At 55.7% G+C, this 20,937-nt stretch overlaps 3 protein-coding genes across 3 annotated transcripts in view; all 3 read left to right on the plus strand.

Annotated features, from left to right (window-relative positions):
• Positions 1 to 11,014, plus strand: part of MUC6 (mucin 6, oligomeric mucus/gel-forming) — a 44,907-nt gene extending 33,893 nt beyond the window's left edge. The window contains exons 29-43 of the mRNA XM_033138541.1: positions 4,355 to 4,860; positions 5,054 to 5,123; positions 5,227 to 5,673; positions 5,951 to 5,995; positions 6,099 to 6,545; positions 6,823 to 6,867; positions 6,971 to 7,476; positions 7,670 to 7,739; positions 7,843 to 8,348; positions 8,542 to 8,611; positions 8,716 to 9,162; positions 9,440 to 9,484; positions 9,589 to 10,094; positions 10,288 to 10,357; positions 10,461 to 11,014. Of these exons, the coding sequence (XP_032994432.1) occupies positions 4,355 to 4,860; positions 5,054 to 5,123; positions 5,227 to 5,673; positions 5,951 to 5,995; positions 6,099 to 6,545; positions 6,823 to 6,867; positions 6,971 to 7,476; positions 7,670 to 7,739; positions 7,843 to 8,348; positions 8,542 to 8,611; positions 8,716 to 9,162; positions 9,440 to 9,484; positions 9,589 to 10,094; positions 10,288 to 10,357; positions 10,461 to 11,014 (4,334 nt within the window). The remainder of the gene's footprint in view (positions 1 to 4,354; positions 4,861 to 5,053; positions 5,124 to 5,226; positions 5,674 to 5,950; positions 5,996 to 6,098; positions 6,546 to 6,822; positions 6,868 to 6,970; positions 7,477 to 7,669; positions 7,740 to 7,842; positions 8,349 to 8,541; positions 8,612 to 8,715; positions 9,163 to 9,439; positions 9,485 to 9,588; positions 10,095 to 10,287; positions 10,358 to 10,460) is intronic.
• Positions 11,015 to 12,823: 1,809 nt separating this feature from the next.
• Positions 12,824 to 13,632, plus strand: LOC117040692 (integumentary mucin C.1-like). Its single transcript, XM_033138670.1, has 3 exons — positions 12,824 to 12,838; positions 12,906 to 12,975; positions 13,079 to 13,632. Exons 1-3 carry the CDS (start codon positions 12,824 to 12,826, stop codon positions 13,630 to 13,632), a joined length of 639 nt encoding a protein of 212 aa, XP_032994561.1.
• A 469-nt stretch (positions 13,633 to 14,101) lies between these two features.
• On the plus strand, positions 14,102 to 20,617 carry LOC117040772 (mucin-2-like; the record flags this gene model as incomplete). Its single annotated transcript, XM_033138796.1, has 14 exons — positions 14,102 to 14,402; positions 14,680 to 14,724; positions 14,828 to 15,274; positions 15,703 to 16,208; positions 16,402 to 16,471; positions 16,575 to 17,021; positions 17,179 to 17,343; positions 17,447 to 17,952; positions 18,146 to 18,215; positions 18,319 to 18,765; positions 19,043 to 19,087; positions 19,192 to 19,697; positions 19,891 to 19,960; positions 20,064 to 20,617. Coding segments are annotated over 14 exons (4,179 nt in total), but the record flags the coding sequence as incomplete, so codon positions are not given.
• Positions 20,618 to 20,937: the final 320 nt, after the last annotated feature.

The raw sequence follows: 20,937 nt of genomic DNA on the forward strand, positions 1-20,937 counted from the left end.
TTTGCACTGAAAGCAACAGTTCCATTTTCCAGTATTGCCCAATGATAACAAAGAAGATAAAACATAGGTATGCTAATCCCACAAGGGGGATGTGATCTGTAAGGGGAATTAGGCTTTCACAGCTGGGTCTATTTTGGATGTGAATGAACACCTGGCACATGCAGCCCTTGTTATTCCTGCACAATTTGGATGGCTATGTATGTTATCATCCATCCTGCAATCTGGATGGAAAAACTGAGTTTACATAACAAGCTGTGCATAATTCAGTATGCCCCAACATCTTGTCATATGCTACTGTTTCCAAGATGCCAGAAGCATCTTACATTTAGATTCAGCAGTCATTATAGTCACAAGAATCACACTTGCCATCTATATTTTCTTTACATGAGATAGTAACTGAGGCCACAGACCTATCCTCACTTACCATGGAGCAATGCCCACAGAATTCAGCAAGATTTACTTCTGGGTAGACATGTTCAGGACTGTGTTGTTAGCTCTGTTATAATTCAGGTTTGAAGTGGAATTGCAAACTATGTTTTTTCCATGAAGGAGGAAGCAGCGATGGAGGAAGCCTCTTCGCCGCCCGGGGCGGCGCGTCACAGCGCGTGCGTCGTGGCGCCATGACATGTTGGATGCACTGCACATGCCCAGAATTTCTGGGCATGCGTAGTGGATCCGGCCGGCGCTGCTGCGAGCCGGCGAGCGAACGGCGGGTCGGGCAGCCCCACGACCCACTGCTCACTCGACGCAGGAGCAGCAGTGCTGGCGAGCAAGTGGGGGGTCGGGAAGCCCCATCTGTAAAGAAGCACGGACGGGGTGCCGGGCGGCAGGGGAGGGGCCGGGGAATGTCACTCCCCTCCCCTGGAACTGGTGACAGAGCACCCCCTACGCCCCACCCTTCCTACACCACTGGGAGGAAGGAAGGCACAAGAGGAGGGTGGAGCATATGAGCTCAAGGCCCATTCACATAACATGTCAGGTTACATCTCAACAACCCTATGTTTATAGAAAAGTGACACTAAATCAAAATAAATAAATGGATCACATCAGTTTGGCTTTGCATAGTTGCCAAGGGGAAATCTTAAAATACTTTGACATTACCTTCCTCTTGAAGAGGTTTCTGAAATTAGTCATGGAAAACAATATGATATTTAAACCGATGAGCCATTTTTGAGGCGTTGTACAATTAAATAGCCAAGCTGCTATTGGTATGCTATCAATATGTTACCAATACATTACTCAGAACCCAATCCAACACATTTAGATTCTATTAACCACACAATAAAGAAATGGTTTCAGTGCTGTCTCCGTGAATAGTAAACTTATTCAATGAGACCTCGATTAATCATGTATTAAAATATGAATGTTGTGTGGATTGTTTGCACTCCTTAATTGAAATGTATTTTCCCACTTCTGCTTTAGCTCACCCTCACCCTGTTACAGCACCGCATGGTAAAGAAACAACAACAGGTCAGTTCTAGTATCCGTTTTGGTTTCTTGCTGATTACCTCCAACAGATGGCTATCCAGGCTCTGCTTGAAGACATCTGGAAAGCGGGGGCTTATCCTCTCCCACACCACCTGTAATTGGTTTCCTTGTCTAACACACTTAAGCTATTAACAATTTGCTCCCAAAGTTGAACTGGCAAGATGGAGTCTCTGCAGGTGAGTGTTCCCCATGTCTGAAAAATAGGCCAAATGCCTGCCATGGATGGGGCTGTACTCCCTCTGGAGGAGCAGGTACACAATTTTGGGGGTGCTTCTGGATCCAGCTTTGTCACTGGAGGCCTAGGTGGCTGTGAGTGCCTTTTATCAGCTTCAGATGGCTACAACCCTTTCTGAACCTGGATAGATGGACCACAGCATCTCAGGAATGGATACATTTGAGATAGGGTTACTTCCCCAGGGGATTCCTTTGTACTTGGTCCAGAAAGTACAGTTGGTGCTGAATGCTGAAGCTTGATAGCTGTCAGAAGGGGGACCCTGTCAATATACAGTATTATGCTCCTACGCAGAGATCAGCACTGGCTTTTAATTTGCTACCAGGTCAACATATTATTAATAGTGTATAAAAACCTCAGGAACTTTGGACTAGACTAGTTTACTTAAAGGATTGCCATAGCCCATATGGCCCACTTGACAAATTTGATCTGTCAAAATGGTGGTTTTACAAGTGCCGCCTAACACTTCCTTTCGGCTTGCGATGAATCAATCCTTCATGGTGGTAGCACATATTCTGTGGAACTCCCTGCCCACTAATATTATTGTGCTGTATTATTTTCTGTACCTGTTTAAAATATATTTGTTTAGGAAAGCATAAAAAGGCATCCAGGATGGTAATTAGCTAAGGTAATCAATCAGCTAAGGAGGAGGCAAAATGAAATATACGGACCTAACATAGCCATGCTTATTAATTGCAGTAAGTCAGCTCTGAGTAAACCATAGTTGAATATCACCCCCCCCAAAATAACTTGTAACTTTATTTCATATATTCATTTAAGCCAGCTGATTTTATATTTTGAGAATATCCATGACCATTTCTTTTTAATGTTTTATTCTATTGGTATTGAAAGCAACATTTTACATTGTTCAATATAAACTGCATGGTTTTTTTTATTGATTTAAAGGTGTATAATTTTAAATAATTAATTAAAACATGGTCCCAAAGAAACACTATATAAGCCTCATAACCCTAATTAAAACTTGCTGGTTCTCTGCGACATAAAACAACAGCTTCATCTGGGAAGCAGGCTTAGATCTTAGCTGCTCGAAGACAGTCTTGCCAGAGTGGAGCATGTTATCTCCCGCTTGGACTACTGCAATGAGCTCTATGTGGGGCTACCTTTGAAGGTGACTCAGAAACTAAACTAATCCAAAATGCGACAGCTTAGACTGGTGACTGGGAGTGGCCACCGGGACCATATAAAACTGGTACTAAAGGATCTTCACGGGCTCCCAGTACGTTCCCGAGCACAATTAAAAGGTTGGTGCTGACCTTTAAAGCCCTAAACGACTTTGGCCCAGTATACTTGAAGGAGCGTCTCCACCCCGATAGTTCAGCCCAGACACTAAGGTCCAGCTCAAAGGACCCTCTGGCGGTTCCATCACTGTGAGAAGTAAGGTTACAGGGAACCAGGCAGAGGGCCTTCTAGGTAGTGGCACCTGCCCTATGGAATGCCCTCCCATCAGGAAATAAGTCAAGGAAATAAACAAGTATCTGACGGTTAAAAGACATAAGAAGGCAACCCTGTACCAGGAATTTTTTAATGTCTAATGTTTTACCATTTTTAATGTGCTGCAAGCCACCCAGAGTAGCTGGAGAGACCCAGCAAGGTGGATGGAGTAAAAATAATAAAATTATTATTCTTGTTATTAACATAGACAGAGAAACAAAACATATCCATTAAGTATGTCAAAAAGGCAAAGTAAAAACAAACGGTTGAAACAATATAAAATAATGAATAGCAGCACAGAATAATGCAAATTGCAAATAGAAACAATACAGAAAAACTGAACAGATGAAACATTAAAAAGAAAAAATAACAATAGACTTTACCAATATTCACTGAGCTCAAGTGATTTCACTTTCAGGAGCATATCCTCGAAGGAAATAGGTTATTACGGGTTTTAAGAGAAATTGCTTTGAAAACAAATCCACATCACATTAGAATGTTGTATAGGATGGATTCAACTAAGTATTACTCACAGCACACACAGTTAAGTAAATGAACCTGGGTTGATCAGGTTAACACATTATTTAATGGATTCTCTCATCCTGCAGAGACTATGCAAACAAAAGCAACAACTACCAGCAGCACAAGGAAAACAACATTAACTTCGCCAAAGACAACAACGCCCATAAATACAAAGAGCACAGAATCAACAACGCTAAGACATACAACACAAACAACAATAATTACGACACCACACAAAACTATGACAACAGCAAGCACTTCTGTACCAACAACTTCCAAAACTACAACAACACCACACACCAAAACAACAAGGAGGCCCAAGACCACAATCTCCACAGGGACTACTGAATCCGCTATAACAAGCAAACACACCCCAACAACCACAACAGAATCCATGACATCCATAACAATGGTTACTCTGACCACCATAAGGAAAACAAGCACTCCAGTACCCACTGCCACAACTCTCGCCACTGCTCCCCCTACCAGCACAGAAACGCCCAACACAACAGAAACACCGAAAAGCACCACTTCCGTTCCACCACCGGTGCCTACAGGTAAGGAAGGGCCTTGAGTGTGCCCAAGGAGCTCTGCTTCTCTCCTTCTCCCGTTCCCACGTGTGGTCGTCCCCCTTTCACTTCGTTTCTTTCTCCTTTGCAGTCACCACACCTTCGACAACCAGACCGCCAAGCAGCACTCCGAAAACCACGCCAACCACGTCTCAGTCCACCACATCCAGAACCACTGCATCAACTCAGACGGAAACCACCAATACGCCAAAGACCACTGCAACAGCCTCCACAATCTCCACACCACCCACCCCTACACATCACCCCAAAATCCTAACCACCACAACCCCCTCCACCACGACAGAATCCACTGCGCCTAGCACACCAACCCCGACAACCACAACAGGACCCGTGCCCCCCACCACACCCTCTCCTCCGACGCCGTCCACAACAACCACCACCACCTCGCCCACAACCGTTACCTCCACTTCCACCAGCACTCCAGTACCCACTGCCACAACTCTCACCACTGCTCCCCCTACCAGCACAGAAACGCCCAGCACAACTCCTGCAACCACCACCGTCCCAGTTACCACGGGTAAGTCTCCTTGGCCGCTCTGCAGCAGCTTACAAGTCTTTCAGGACCCCTCTCTTCCCGTAGCGATCCAAGGGGCAGAGGGATTCCCACCTCCAGGTCCCACGTAAGCCAGCCTGCCCTCCAAAAAAGGGGACACTCGTCTGGCTCAGTCATCCTGGAACCTGTTCCTCATGTCCTCGTCTGGTCCCCTGGGCAACCCAAACTCCCAGCCGTGACGGGAACCCGCCTTTCCCCTCTCCCACCGCCACCTAGGTGACCTTGCTCTTTTGCGTTCCAGAAACACCGAAAAACACCACTTCTGTTCCACCACCGGTGCCTACAGGTAAGGAAGGGCCTTGAGCGTGCCCAAGGAGCTCTGCTTCTCTCCTTCTCCCGTTCCCACGTGTGGTCGCCCCCCTTTCACTTCGTTTCTTTCTCCTTTGCAGTCACCACACCTTCGACAACCAGACCGCCAAGCAGCACTCCGAAAACCACGCCAACCACGTCTCCCTCCACCACATCCAGAACCACTGCATCAACTCAGACGGCAACCACCAACACGCCAAAGACCACTGCAACAGCCTCCACAATCTCCACACCACCCACCCCTACACATCACCCCAAAATCCTAACCACCACAACCCCCTCCACCACGACAGAATCCACTGCGCCTAGCACACCAACCCCGACAACCACAACAGGACCCGTGCCCCCCACCACACCCTCTCCTCCGACGCCGTCCACGACATCCACCACCACCTCACCCACAACCGTTACCTCCACTTCCACAAGCACTCCAGTACCCACTGCCACAACTCTCACCACTGCTCCCCCTACCAGCACAGAAACGCCCAGCACAACTCCTGCAACCACCACCGTCCCAGTTACCACGGGTAAGTCTCCTTGGCCGCTCTGCAGCAGCTTACAAGTCTTTCAGGACCCCTCTCTTCCCGTAGCGATCCAAGGGGCAGAGGGATTCCCACCTCCAGGTCCCACGTAAGCCAGCCTGCCCTCCAAAAAAGGGGACACTCGTCTGGCTCAGTCATCCAGGAACCTGTTCCTCATGTCCTCGTCCGGTGCCGTGGGCAACCCAAACTCCCAGCCGTGACGGGAGCCCGCCTTTCCCCTCTCCCAACGCCACCTAGGTGACCTTGCTCTTTTGCGTTCCAGAAACACCGAAAAGCACCACTTCTGTTCCACCACCGGTGCCTACAGGTAAGGAAGGGCCTTGAGCGTGCCCAAGGAGCTCTGCTTCTCTCCTTCTCCCGTTCCCACGTGTGGTCGCCCCCCTTTCACTTCGTTTCTTTCTCCTTTGCAGTCACCACACCTTCGACAACCAGACCGCCAAGCAGCACTCCGAAAACCACGGCAACCACGTCTCCCTCCACCACATCCAGAACCACTGCGTCAACTCAGACGGCAACCACCAACACGCCAAAGACCACTGCAACAGCCTCCACAATCTCCACACCACCCACCCCTACGCATCATCCCAAAATCCTAACCACCACAACCCCCTCCACCACGACAGAATCCACTGCGCCTAGCACACCAACCCCGACAACCACAACAGGACCCGTGCCCCCCACCACACCCTCTCCTCCGACGCCGTCCACGACAACCACCACCACCTCGCCCACAACCGTTACCTCCACTTCAACCAGCACTCCAGTACCCACTGCCACAACTCTCACCACTGCTCCCCCTACCAGCACAGAAACGCCCAGCACAACTCCTGCAACCACCACCGTCCCAGTTACCACGGGTAAGTCTCCTTGGCCGCTCTGCAGCAGCTTACAAGTCTTTCAGGACCCCTCTCTTCCCGTAGCGATCCAAGGGGCAGAGGGATTCCCACCTCCAGGTCCCACGTAAGCCAGCCTGCCCTCCAAAAAAGGGGACACTCGTCTGGCTCAGTCATCCAGGAACCTGTTCCTCATGTCCTCGTCTGGTCCCCTGGGCAACCCAAACTCCCAGCCGTGACGGGAGCCCGCCTTTCCCCTCTCCCACCGCCACCTAGGTGACCTTGCTCTTTTGCGTTCCAGAAACACCGAAAAGCACCACTTCTGTTCCACCACCGGTGCCTACAGGTAAGGAAGGGCCTTGAGCGTGCCCAAGGAGCTCTGCTTCTCTCCTTCTCCCGTTCCCACGTGTGGTCGCCCCCCTTTCACTTCGTTTCTTTCTCCTTTGCAGTCACCACACCTTCGACAACCAGACCGCCAAGCAGCACTCCGAAAACCACGGCAACCACGTCTCCCTCCACCACATCCAGAACCACTGCTTCAACTCAGACGGCAACCACCAACACGCCAAAGACCACTGCAACAGCCTCCACAATCTCCACACCACCCACCCCTACACATCACCCCAAAATCCTAACCACCACAACCCCCTCCACCACGACAGAATCCACTGCGCCTAGCACACCAACCCCGACAACCACAACAGGACCCGTGCCCCCCACCACACCCTCTCCTCCGACGCCGTCCACAACATCCACCACCACCTCGCCCACAACCGTTACCTCCACTTCCACCAGCACTCCAGTACCCACTGCCACAACTCTCACCACTGCTCCCCCTACCAGCACAGAAATGCCCAGCACAACTCCTGCAACCACCACCGTCCCAGTTACCACAGGTAAGTCTCCTTGGCCGCTCTGCAGCAGCTTACAAGTCTTTCAGGACCCCTCTCTTCCCGTAGCGATCCAAGGGGCAGAGGGATTCCCACCTCCAGGTCCCACGTAAGCCAGCCTGCCCTCCAAAAAAGGGGACACTCGTCTGGCTCCGTCATCCAGGAACCTGTTCCTCATGTCCTCGTCCGGTGCCCTGGGCAACCCAAACTCCCAGCCGTGACGGGAGCCCGCCTTTCCCCTCTCCCAACGCCACCTAGGTGACCTTGCTCTTTTGCGTTCCAGAAACACCGAAAAGCACCACTTCTGTTCCACCACCGGTGCCTACAGGTAAGGAAGGGCCTTGAGCGTGCCCAAGGAGCTCTGCTTCTCTCCTTCTCCCGTTCCCACGTGTGGTCGCCCCCCTTTCACTTCGTTTCTTTCTCCTTTGCAGTCACCACACCTTCGACAACCAGACCGCCAAGCAGCACTCCGAAAACCACGGCAACCACGTCTCCCTCCACCACATCCAGAACCACTGCGTCAACTCAGACGGCAACCACCAACACGCCAAAGACCACTGCAACAGCCTCCACAATCTCCACACCACCCACCCCTACGCATCATCCCAAAATCCTAACCACCACAACCCCCTCCACCACAACAGAATCCACTGCGCCTAGCACACCAACCCCGACAACCACAACAGGACCCGTGCCCCCCACCACACCCTCTCCTCCGACGCCGTCCACGACAACCACCACCACCTCGCCCACAACCGTTACCTCCACTTCAACCAGCACTCCAGTACCCACTGCCACAACTCTCACCACTGCTCCACCTACCAGCACAGAAACGCCCAGCACAACTCCTGCAACCACCACCGTCCCAGTTACCACGGGTAAGTCTCCTTGGCCGCTCTGCAGCAGCTTACAAGTCTTTCAGGACCCCTCTCTTCCCGTAGCAATCCAAGGGGCAGAGGGATTCCCACCTCCAGGTCCCACGTAAGCCAGCCTGCCCTCCAAAAAAGGGGACACTCGTCTGGCTCAGTCATCCAGGAACCTGTTCCTCATGTCCTCGTTTGGTGCCCTGGGCAACCCAAACTCCCAGCCGTGACGGGAGCCCGCCTTTCCCCTCTCCCTACGCCACCTAGGTGACCTTGCTCTTTTGCGTTCCAGAAACACCGAAAAGCACCACTTCTGTTCCACCACCGGTGCCTACAGGTAAGGAAGGGCCTTGAGCGTGCCCAAGGAGCTCTGCTTCTCTCCTTCTCCCGTTCCCACGTGTGGTCGCCCCCCCTTTCACTTCGTTTCTTTCTCCTTTGCAGTCACCACACCTTCGACAACCAGACCGCCAAGCAGCACTCCGAAAACCACGGCAACCACGTCTCCCTCCACCACATCCAGAACCACTGCATCAACTCAGACGGCAACCACCAACACGCCAAAGACCACTGCAACAGCCTCCACAATCTCCACACCACCCACCCCTACGCATCATCCCAAAATCCTAACCACCACAACCCCCTCCACCACAACAGAATCCACTGCGCCTAGCACACCAACCCCGACAACCACAACAGGACCCGTGCCCCCCACCACACCCTCTCCTCCGACGCCGTCCACGACAACCACCACCACCTCGCCCACAACCGTTACCTCCACTTCAACCAGCACTCCAGTACCCACTGCCACAACTCTCACCACTGCTCCACCTACCAGCACAGAAACGCCCAGCACAACTCCTGCAACCACCACCGTCCCAGTTACCACGGGTAAGTCTCCTTGGCCGCTCTGCAGCAGCTTACAAGTCTTTCAGGACCCCTCTCTTCCCGTAGCGATCCAAGGGGCAGAGGGATTCCCACCTCCAGGTCCCACGTAAGCCAGCCTGCCCTCCAAAAAAGGGGACACTCGTCTGGCTCAGTCATCCAGGAACCTGTTCCTCATGTCCTCGTCCGGTGCCGTGGGCAACCCAAACTCCCAGCCGTGACGGGAGCCCGCCTTTCCCCTCTCCCAACGCCACCTAGGTGACCTTGCTCTTTTGCGTTCCAGAAACACCGAAAAGCACCACTTCTGTTCCACCACCGGTGCCTACAGGTAAGGAAGGGCCTTGAGCGTGCCCAAGGAGCTCTGCTTCTCTCCTTCTCCCGTTCCCACGTGTGGTCGCCCCCCCTTTCACTTCGTTTCTTTCTCGTTTGCAGTCACCACACCTTCGACAACCAGACCGCCAAGCAGCACTCCGAAAACCACGGCAACCACGTCTCCCTCCACCACATCCAGAACCACTGCGTCAACTCAGACGGCAACCACCAACACGCCAAAGACCACTGCAACAGCCTCCACAATCTCCACACCACCCACCCCTACGCATCATCCCAAAATCCTAACCACCACAACCCCCTCCACCACAACAGAATCCACTGCGCCTAGCACACCAACCCCAACAACCACAACAGGACCCGTGCCCCCCACCACACCCTCTCCTCCGACGCCGTCCACGACAACCACCACCACCTCGCCCACAACCGTTACCTCCACTTCAACCAGCACTCCAGTACCCACTGCCACAACTCTCACCACTGCTCCACCTACCAGCACAGAAACGCCCAGCACAACTCCTGCAACCACCACCGTCCCAGTTACCACGGGTAAGTCTCCTTGGCCGCTCTGCAGCAGCTTACAAGTCTTTCAGGACCCCTCTCTTCCCGTAGCGATCCAAGGGGCAGAGGGATTCCCACCTCCAGGTCCCACGTAAGCCAGCCTGCCCTCCAAAAAAGGGGACACTCGTCTGGCTCAGTCATCCAGGAACCTGTTCCTCATGTCCTCGTCTGGTGCCCTGGGCAACCCAAACTCCCAGCCATGACGGGAGCCCGCCTTTCCCCTCTCCCAACGCCACCTAGGTGACCTTGCTCTTTTGCGTTCCAGAAACACCGAAAAGCACCACTTCTGTTCCACCACCGGTGCCTACAGGTAAGGAAGGGCCTTGAGCGTGCCCAAGGAGCTCTGCTTCTCTCCTTCTCCCGTTCCCACGTGTGGTCGCCCCCCTTTCACTTCGTTTCTTTCTCCTTTGCAGTCACCACACCTTCGACAACCAGACCGCCAAGCAGCACTCCGAAAACCACGGCAACCACGTCTCCCTCCACCACATCCAGAACCACTGCTTCAACTCAGACGGCAACCACCAACACGCCAAAGACCACTGCAACAGCCTCCACAATCTCCACACCACCCACCCCTACACATCACCCCAAAATCCTAACCACCACAACCCCCTCCACCACGACAGAATCCACTGCGCCTAGCACACCAACCCCGACAACCACAACAGGACCCGTGCCCCAAACCACACCCTCTCCTCCGACGCCGTCCACAACATCCACCACCACCTCGCCCACAACCGTTACCTCCACTTCCACCAGCACTCCAGTACCCACTGCCACAACTCTCACCACTGCTCCCCCTACCAGCACAGAAATGCCCAGCACAACTCCTGCAACCACCACCGTCCCAGTTACCACAGGTAAGTCTCCTTGGCCGCTCTGCAGCAGCTTACAAGTCTTTCAGGACACCTCTCTTCCCGTAGCGATCCAAGGGGCAGAGGGATTCCCACCTCCAGGTCCCACGTAAGCCAGCCTGCCCTCCAAAAAAAGGGGACACTCGTCTGGCTCCGTCATCCAGGAACCTGTTCCTCATGTCCTCGTCCGGTGCCCTGGGCAACCCAAACTCCCAGCCGTGACGGGAGCCCGCCTTTCCCCTCTCCCAACGCCACCTAGGTGACCTTGCTCTTTTGCGTTCCAGAAACACCGAAAAGCACCACTTCTGTTCCACCACCGGTGCCTACAGGTAAGGAAGGGCCTTGAGCGTGCCCAAGGAGCTCTGCTTCTCTCCTTCTCCCGTTCCCACGTGTGGTCGCCCCCCTTTCACTTCGTTTCTTTCTCCTTTGCAGTCACCACACCTTCGACAACCAGACCGCCAAGCAGCACTCCGAAAACCACGGCAACCACGTCTCCCTCCACCACATCCAGAACCACTGCGTCAACTCAGACGGCAACCACCAACACGCCAAAGACCACTGCAACAGCCTCCACAATCTCCACACCACCCACCCCTACGCATCATCCCAAAATCCTAACCACCACAACCCCCTCCACCACAACAGAATCCACTGCGCCTAGCACACCAACCCCGACAACCACAACAGGACCCGTGCCCCCCACCACACCCTCTCCTCCGACGCCGTCCACGACAACCACCACCACCTCGCCCACAACCGTTACCTCCACTTCAACCAGCACTCCAGTACCCACTGCCACAACTCTCACCACTGCTCCACCTACCAGCACAGAAACGCCCAGCACAACTCCTGCAACCACCACCGTCCCAGTTACCACGGGTAAGTCTCCTTGGCCGCTCTGCAGCAGCTTACAAGTCTTTCAGGACCCCTCTCTTCCCGTAGCGATCCAAGGGGCAGAGGGATTCCCACCTCCAGGTCCCACGTAAGCCAGCCTGCCGTCCAAAAAAGGGGACACTCGTCTGGCTCAGTCATCCAGGAACCTGTTCCTCATGTCCTCGTTTGGTGCCCTGGGCAACCCAAACTCCCAGCCGTGACGGGAGCCCGCCTTTCCCCTCTCCCTACGCCACCTAGGTGACCTTGCTCTTTTGCGTTCCAGAAACACCGAAAAGCACCACTTCTGTTCCACCACCGGTGCCTACAGGTAAGGAAGGGCCTTGAGCGTGCCCAAGGAGCTCTGCTTCTCTCCTTCTCCCGTTCCCACGTGTGGTCGCCCCCCCTTTCACTTCGTTTCTTTCTCCTTTGCAGTCACCACACCTTCGACAACCAGACCGCCAAGCAGCACTCCGAAAACCACGGCAACCACGTCTCCCTCCACCACATCCAGAACCACTGCATCAACTCAGACGGCAACCACCAACACGCCAAAGACCACTGCAACAGCCTTCACAATCTCCACACCACCCACCCCTACGCATCATCCCAAAATCCTAACCACCACAACCCCCTCCACCACAACAGAATCCACTGCGCCTAGCACACCAACCCCGACAACCACAACAGGACCCGTGCCCCCCACCACACCCTCTCCTCCGACGCCGTCCACGACAACCACCACCACCTCGCCCACAACCGTTACCTCCACTTCAACCAGCACTCCAGTACCCACTGCCACAACTCTCACCACTGCTCCACCTACCAGCACAGAAACGCCCAGCACAACTCCTGCAACCACCACCGTCCCAGTTACCACGGGTAAGTCTCCTTGGCCGCTCTGCAGCAGCTTACAAGTCTTTCAGGACCCCTCTCTTCCCGTAGCGATCCAAGGGGCAGAGGGATTCCCACCTCCAGGTCCCACGTAAGCCAGCCTGCCCTCCAAAAAAGGGGACACTCGTCTGGCTCAGTCATCCAGGAACCTGTTCCTCATGTCCTCGTCTGGTGCCCTGGGCAACCCAAACTCCCAGCCATGACGGGAGCCCGCCTTTCCCCTCTCCCAACGCCACCTAGGTGACCTTGCTCTTTTGCGTTCCAGAAACACCGAAAAGCACCACTTCTGTTCCACCACCGGTGCCTACAGGTAAGGAAGGGCCTTGAGCGTGCCCAAGGAGCTCTGCTTCTCTCCTTCTCCCGTTCCCACGTGTGGTCGCCCCCCTTTCACTTCGTTTCTTTCTCCTTTGCAGTCACCACACCTTCGACAACCAGACCGCCAAGCAGCACTCCGAAAACCACGCCAACCACGTCTCCCTCCACCACATCCAGAACCACTGCGTCAACTCAGACGGCAACCACCAACACGCCAAAGACCACTGCAACAGCCTCCACAATCTCCACACCACCCACCCCTACGCATCATCCCAAAATCCTAACCACCACAACCCCCTCCACCACAACAGAATCCACTGCGCCTAGCACACCAACCCCGACAACCACAACAGGACCCGTGCCCCCCACCACACCCTCTCCTCCGACGCCGTCCACGACAACCACCACCACCTCGCCCACAACCGTTACCTCCACTTCAACCAGCACTCCAGTACCCACTGCCACAACTCTCACCACTGCTCCACCTACCAGCACAGAAACGCCCAGCACAACTCCTGCAACCACCACCGTCCCAGTTACCACGGGTAAGTCTCCTTGGCCGCTCTGCAGCAGCTTACAAGTCTTTCAGGACCCCTCTCTTCCCGTAGCGATCCAAGGGGCAGAGGGATTCCCACCTCCAGGTCCCACGTAAGCCAGCCTGCCCTCCAAAAAAGGGGACACTCGTCTGGCTCAGCCATCCAGGAACCTGTTCCTCATGTCCTCGTTTGGTGCCCTGGGCAACCCAAACTCCCAGCCGTGACGGGAGCCCGCCTTTCCCCTCTCCCACCGCCACCTAGGTGACCTTGCTCTTTTGCGTTCCAGAAACACCGAAAAGCACCACTTCTGTTCCACCACCGGTGCCTACAGGTAAGGAAGGGCCTTGAGCGTGCCCAAGGAGCTCTGCTTCTCTCCTTCTCCCGTTCCCACGTGTGGTCGCCCCCCCCCCCTTTCACTTCGTTTCTTTCTCCTTTGCAGTCACCACACCTTCAACAACCAGACCGCCAAGCAGCACTCCGAAAACCACGGCAACCACGTCTCCCTCCACCACATCCAGAACCACTGCATCAACTCAGACGGCAACCACCAACACGCCAAAGACCACTGCAACGGCCTCCACAATCTCCACACCACCCACCCCTACACATCACCCCAAAATCCTAACCACCACAACCCCCTCCACCACGACAGAATCCACTGCGCCTAGCACACCAACCCCGACAACCACAACAGGACCCGTGCCCCCCACCACACCCTCTCCTCCGACGCCGTCCACGACAACCACCACCACCTCGCCCACAACCGTTACCTCCACTTCAACCAGCACTCCAGTACCCACTGCCACAACTCTCACCACTGCTCCACCTACCAGCACAGAAACGCCCAGCACAACTCCTGCAACCACCACCGTCCCAGTTACCACGGGTAAGTCTCCTTGGCCGCTCTGCAGCAGCTTACAAGTCTTTCAGGACCCCTCTCTTCCCGTAGCGATCCAAGGGGCAGAGGGATTCCCACCTCCAGGTCCCACGTAAGCCAGCCTGCCCTCCAAAAAAGGGGACACTCGTCTGGCTCAGTCATCCAGGAACCTGTTCCTCATGTCCTCGTCTGGTGCCCTGGGCAACCCAAACTCCCAGCCGTGACGGGAGCCCGCCTTTCCCCTCTCCCAACGCCACCTAGGTGACCTTGCTCTTTTGCGTTCCAGAAACACCGAAAAGCACCACTTCTGTTCCACCACCGGTGCCTACAGGTAAGGAAGGGCCTTGAGCGTGCCCAAGGAGCTCTGCTTCTCTCCTTCTCCCGTTCCCACGTGTGGTCGCCCCCCTTTCACTTCGTTTCTTTCTCCTTTGCAGTCACCACACCTTCGACAACCAGACCGCCAAGCAGCACTCCGAAAACCACGCCAACCACGTCTCCCTCCACCACATCCAGAACCACTGCGTCAACTCAGACGGCAACCACCAACACGCCAAAGACCACTGCAACAGCCTCCACAATCTCCACACCACCCACCCCTACGCATCATCCCAAAATCCTAACCACCACAACCCCCTCCACCACAACAGAATCCACTGCGCCTAGCACACCAACCCCGACAACCACAACAGGACCCGTGCCCCCCACCACACCCTCTCCTCCGACGCCGTCCACGACAACCACCACCACCTCGCCCACAACCGTTACCTCCACTTCAACCAGCACTCCAGTACCCACTGCCACAACTCTCACCACTGCTCCACCTACCAGCACAGAAACGCCCAGCACAACTCCTGCAACCACCACCGTCCCAGTTACCACGGGTAAGTCTCCTTGGCCGCTCTGCAGCAGCTTACAAGTCTTTCAGGACCCCTCTCTTCCCGTAGCGATCCAAGGGGCAGAGGGATTCCCACCTCCAGGTCCCACGTAAGCCAGCCTGCCCTCCAAAAAAGGGGACACTCGTCTGGCTCAGTCATCCAGGAACCTGTTCCTCATGTCCTCGTTTGGTGCCCTGGGCAACCCAAACTCCCAGCCGTGACGGGAGCCCGCCTTTCCCCTCTCCCACCGCCACCTAGGTGACCTTGCTCTTTTGCGTTCCAGAAACACCGAAAAGCACCACTTCTGTTCCACCACCGGTGCCTACAGGTAAGGAAGGGCCTTGAGCGTGCCCAAGGAGCTCTGCTTCTCTCCTTCTCCCGTTCCCACGTGTGGTCGCCCCCCCCCTTTCACTTCGTTTCTTTCTCCTTTGCAGTCACCACACCTTCAACAACCAGACCGCCAAGCAGCACTCCGAAAACCACGGCAACCACGTCTCCCTCCACCACATCCAGAACCACTGCATCAACTCAGACGGCAACCACCAACACGCCAAAGACCACTGCAACGGCCTCCACAATCTCCACACCACCCACCCCTACACATCACCCCAAAATCCTAACCACCACAACCCCCTCCACCACGACAGAATCCACTGCGCCTAGCACACCAACCCCGACAACCACAACAGGACCCGTGCCCCCCACCACACCCTCTCCTCCGACGCCGTCCACGACAACCACCACCACCTCGCCCACAACCGTTACCTCCACTTCAACCAGCACTCCAGTACCCACTGCCACAACTCTCACCACTGCTCCACCTACCAGCACAGAAACGCCCAGCACAACTCCTGCAACCACCACCGTCCCAGTTACCACGGGTAAGTCTCCTTGGCCGCTCTGCAGCAGCTTACAAGTCTTTCAGGACCCCTCTCTTCCCGTAGCGATCCAAGGGGCAGAGGGATTCCCACCTCCAGGTCCCACGTAAGCCAGCCTGCCCTCCAAAAAAGGGGACACTCGTCTGGCTCAGTCATCCAGGAACCTGTTCCTCATGTCCTCGTCTGGTGCCCTGGGCAACCCAAACTCCCAGCCGTGACGGGAGCCCGCCTTTCCCCTCTCCCAACGCCACCTAGGTGACCTTGCTCTTTTGCGTTCCAGAAACACCGAAAAGCACCACTTCTGTTCCACCACCGGTGCCTACAGGTAAGGAAGGGCCTTGAGCGTGCCCAAGGAGCTCTGCTTCTCTCCTTCTCCCGTTCCCACGTGTGGTCGCCCCCCTTTCACTTCGTTTCTTTCTCCTTTGCAGTCACCACACCTTCGACAACCAGACCGCCAAGCAGCACTCCGAAAACCACGCCAACCACGTCTCCCTCCACCACATCCAGAACCACTGCGTCAACTCAGACGGCAACCACCAACACGCCAAAGACCACTGCAACAGCCTCCACAATCTCCACACCACCCACCCCTACGCATCATCCCAAAATCCTAACCACCACAACCCCCTCCACCACAACAGAATCCACTGCGCCTAGCACACCAACCCCGACAACCACAACAGGACCCGTGCCCCCCACCACACCCTCTCCTCCGACGCCGTCCACGACAACCACCACCACCTCGCCCACAACCGTTACCTCCACTTCAACCAGCACTCCAGTACCCACTGCCACAACTCTCACCACTGCTCCACCTACCAGCACAGAAACGCCCAGCACAACTCCTGCAACCACCACCATCCCAGTTACCACGGGTAAGTCTCCTTGGCCGCTCTGCAGCAGCTTACAAGTCTTTCAGGACCCCTCTCTTCCCGTAGCGATCCAAGGGGCAGAGGGATTCCCACCTCCAGGTCCCACGTAAGCCAGCCTGCCCTCCAAAAAAGGGGACACTCGTCTGGCTCAGTCATCCAGGAACCTGTTCCTCATGTCCTCGTCTGGTGCCCTGGGCAACCCAAACTCCCAGCCGTGACGGGAGCCCGCCTTTCCCCTCTCCCAACGCCACCTATGTGACCTTGCTCTTTTGCGTTCCAGAAACACCGAAAAGCACCACTTCTGTTCCACCACCGGTGCCTACAGGTAAGGAAGGGCCTTGAGCGTGCCCAAGGAGCTCTGCTTCTCTCCTTCTCCCGTTCCCACGTGTGGTCGCCCCCCTTTCAATTCGTTTCTTTCTCCTTTGCAGTCACCACACCTTCGACAACCAGACCGCCAAGCAGCACTCCGAAAACCACGGCAACCACGTCTCCCTCCACCACATCCAGAACCACTGCATCAACTCAGACGGCAACCACCAACACGCCAAAGACCACTGCAACAGCCTCCACAATCTCCACACCACCCACCCCTACACATCACCCCAAAATCCTAACCACCACAACCCCCTCCACCACGACAGAATCCACTGCGCCTAGCACACCAACCCCGACAACCACAACAGGACCCGTGCCCCCCACCACACCCTCTCCTCTGACGCCGTCCACGACAACCACCACCACCTCGCCCACAACCGTTACCTCCACTTCAACCAGCACTCCAGTACCCACTGCCACAACTCTCACCACTGCTCCACCTACCAGCACAGAAACGCCCAGCACAACTCCTGCAACCACCACCGTCCCGGTTACCACGAGTAAGTCTCCTTGGCCGCTCTGCAGCAGCTTACAAGTCTTTCAGGACCCCTCTCTTCCCGTAGCGATCCAAGGGGCAGAGGGATTCCCACCTCCAGGTCCCACGTAAGCCAGCCTGCCCTCCAAAAAAGGGGACACTCGTCTGGCTCAGTCATCCAGGAACCTGTTCCTCATGTCCTCGTCTGGTGCCCTGGGCAACCCAAACTCCCAGCCGTGACGGGAGCCCGCCTTTCCCCTCTCCCAACGCCACCTAGGTGACCTTGCTCTTTTGCGTTCCAGAAACACCGAAAAGCACCACTTCTGTTCCACCACCGGTGCCTACAGGTAAGGAAGGGCCTTGAGCGTGCCCAAGGAGCTCTGCTTCTCTCCTTCTCCCGTTCCCACGTGTGGTCGCCCCCCTTTCACTTCGTTTCTTTCTCCTTTGCAGTCACCACACCTTCGACAACCAGACCGCCAAGCAGCACTCCGAAAACCACGCCAACCACGTCTCCCTCCACCACATCCAGAACCACTACGTCAACTCAGACGGCAACCACCAACACGCCAAAGACCACTGCAACAGCCTCCACAATCTCCACACCACCCACCCCTACACATCACCCCAAAATCCTAACCACCACAACCCCCTCCACCACGACAGAATCCACTGCGCCTAGCACACCAACCCCGACAACCACAACAGGACCCGTGCCCCCCACCACACCCTCTCCTCCGGCGCCGTCCACGACAACCACCACCACCTCGCCCACAACCGTTACCTCCACTTCCACCAGCACTCCAGTACCCACTGCCACAACTCTCACCACTGCTCCCCCTACCAGCACAGAAACGCCCAGCACAACTCCTGCAACCACCACCGTCCCAGTTACCACGGGTAAGTCTCCTTGGCCGCTCTGCAGCAGCTTACAAGTCTTTCAGGACCCCTCTCTTCCCGTGGCGATCCAAGGGGCAGAGGGATTCCCACCTCCAGGTCCCACGTAAGCCAGCCTGCCCTCCAAAAAAGGGGACACTCGTCTGGCTCAGTCATCCAGGAACCTGTTCCTCATGTCCTCGTTTGGTGCCCTGGGCAACCCAAACTCCCAGCCGTGACGGGAGCCCGCCTTTCCCCTCTCCCACCGCCACCTAGGTGACCTTGCTCTTTTGCGTTCCAGAAACACCGAAAAGCACCACTTCTGTTCCACCACCGGTGCCTACAGGTAAGGAAGGGCCTTGAGCGTGCCCAAGGAGCTCTGCTTCTCTCCTTCTCCCGTTCCCACGTGTGGTCGCCCCCCCTTTCACTTCGTTTCTTTCTCCTTTGCAGTCACCACACCTTCGACAACCAGACCGCCAAGCAGCACTCCGAAAACCACGGCAACCACGTCTCCCTCCACCACATCCAGAACCACTGCATCAACTCAGACGGCAACCACCAACACGCCAAAGACCACTGCAACAGCCTCCACAATCTCCACACCACCCACCCCTACGCATCACCCCAAAATCCTAACCACCACAACCCCCTCCACCACGACAGAATCCACTGCGCCTAGCACACCAACCCCGACAACCACAACAGGACCCGTGCCCCCCACCACACCCTCTCCTCCGACGGCGTCCACGACAACCACCACCACCTCGCCCACAACCGTTACCTCCACTTCAACCAGCACTCCAGTACCCACTGCCACAACTCTCACCACTGCTCCACCTACCAGCACAGAAACGCCCAGCACAACTCCTGCAACCACCACCGTCCCAGTTACCACGGGTAAGTCTCCTTGGCCGCTCTGCAGCAGCTTACAAGTCTTTCAGGACCCCTCTCTTCCCGTAGCGATCCAAGGGGCAGAGGGATTCCCACCTCCAGGTCCCACGTAAGCCAGCCTGCCCTCCAAAAAAGGGGACACTCGTCTGGCTCAGTCATCCAGGAACCTGTTCCTCATGTCCTCGTCTGGTGCCCTGGGCAACCCAAACTCCCAGCCGTGACGGGAGCCCGCCTTTCCCCTCTCCCAACGCCACCTAGGTGACCTTGCTCTTTTGCGTTCCAGAAACACCGAAAAGCACCACTTCTGTTCCACCACCGGTGCCTACAGGTAAGGAAGGGCCTTGAGCGTGCCCAAGGAGCTCTGCTTCTCTCCTTCTCCCGTTCCCACGTGTGGTTGCCCCCCTTTCAATTCGTTTCTTTCTCCTTTGCAGTCACCACACCTTCGACAACCAGACCGCCAAGCAGCACTCCGAAAACCACGGCAACCACGTCTCCCTCCACCACATCCAGAACCACTGCATCAACTCAGACGGCAACCACCAACACGCCAAAGACCACTGCAACAGCCTCCACAATCTCCACACCACCCACCCCTACACATCACCCCAAAATCCTAACCACCACAACCCCCTCCACCACGACAGAATCCACTGCGCCTAGCACACCAACCCTGACAACCACAACAGGACCCGTGCCCCCCACCACACCCTCTCCTCTGACGCCGTCCACGACAACCACCACCACCTCGCCCACAACCGTTACCTCCACTTCAACCAGCACTCCAGTACCCACTGCCACAACTCTCACCACTGCTCCACCTACCAGCACAGAAACGCCCAGCACAACTCCTGCAACCACCACCGTCCCAGTTACCACGGGTAAGTCTCCTTGGCCGCTCTGCAGCAGCTTACAAGTCTTTCAGGACCCCTCTCTTCCTGTAGCGATCCAAGGGGCAGAGGGATTCCCACCTCCAGGTCCCACGTAAGCCAGCCTGCCCTCCAAAAAAGGGGACACTCGTCTGGCTCAGTCATCCAGGAACCTGTTCCTCATGTCCTCGTCTGGTGCCCTGGGCAACCCAAACTCCCAGCCGTGACGGGAGCCCGCCTTTCCCCTCTCCCAACGCCACCTAGGTGACCTTGCTCTTTTGCGTTCCAGAAACACCGAAAAGCACCACTTCTGTTCCACCACCGGTGCCTACAGGTAAGGAAGGGCCTTGAGCGTGCCCAAGGAGCTCTGCTTCTCTCCTTCTCCCGTTCCCACGTGTGGTCGCCCCCCTTTCACTTCGTTTCTTTCTCCTTTGCAGTC

The sequence above is a fragment of the Lacerta agilis genome, chromosome 1 (assembly GCF_009819535.1).
Source record: "Lacerta agilis isolate rLacAgi1 chromosome 1, rLacAgi1.pri, whole genome shotgun sequence".
Lineage (NCBI taxonomy): Eukaryota > Metazoa > Chordata > Lepidosauria > Squamata > Lacertidae > Lacerta > Lacerta agilis.

Bases quoted from the DNA above. Each gene is read 5' to 3' on its own strand.
- LOC117040692 (XM_033138670.1), top strand. The intron at 12,976-13,078 runs GTAAGGAAGGGC...TCTCCTTTGCAG, and splicing joins TCCACCACCGGTGCCTACAG to TCACCACACCTTCGACAACC.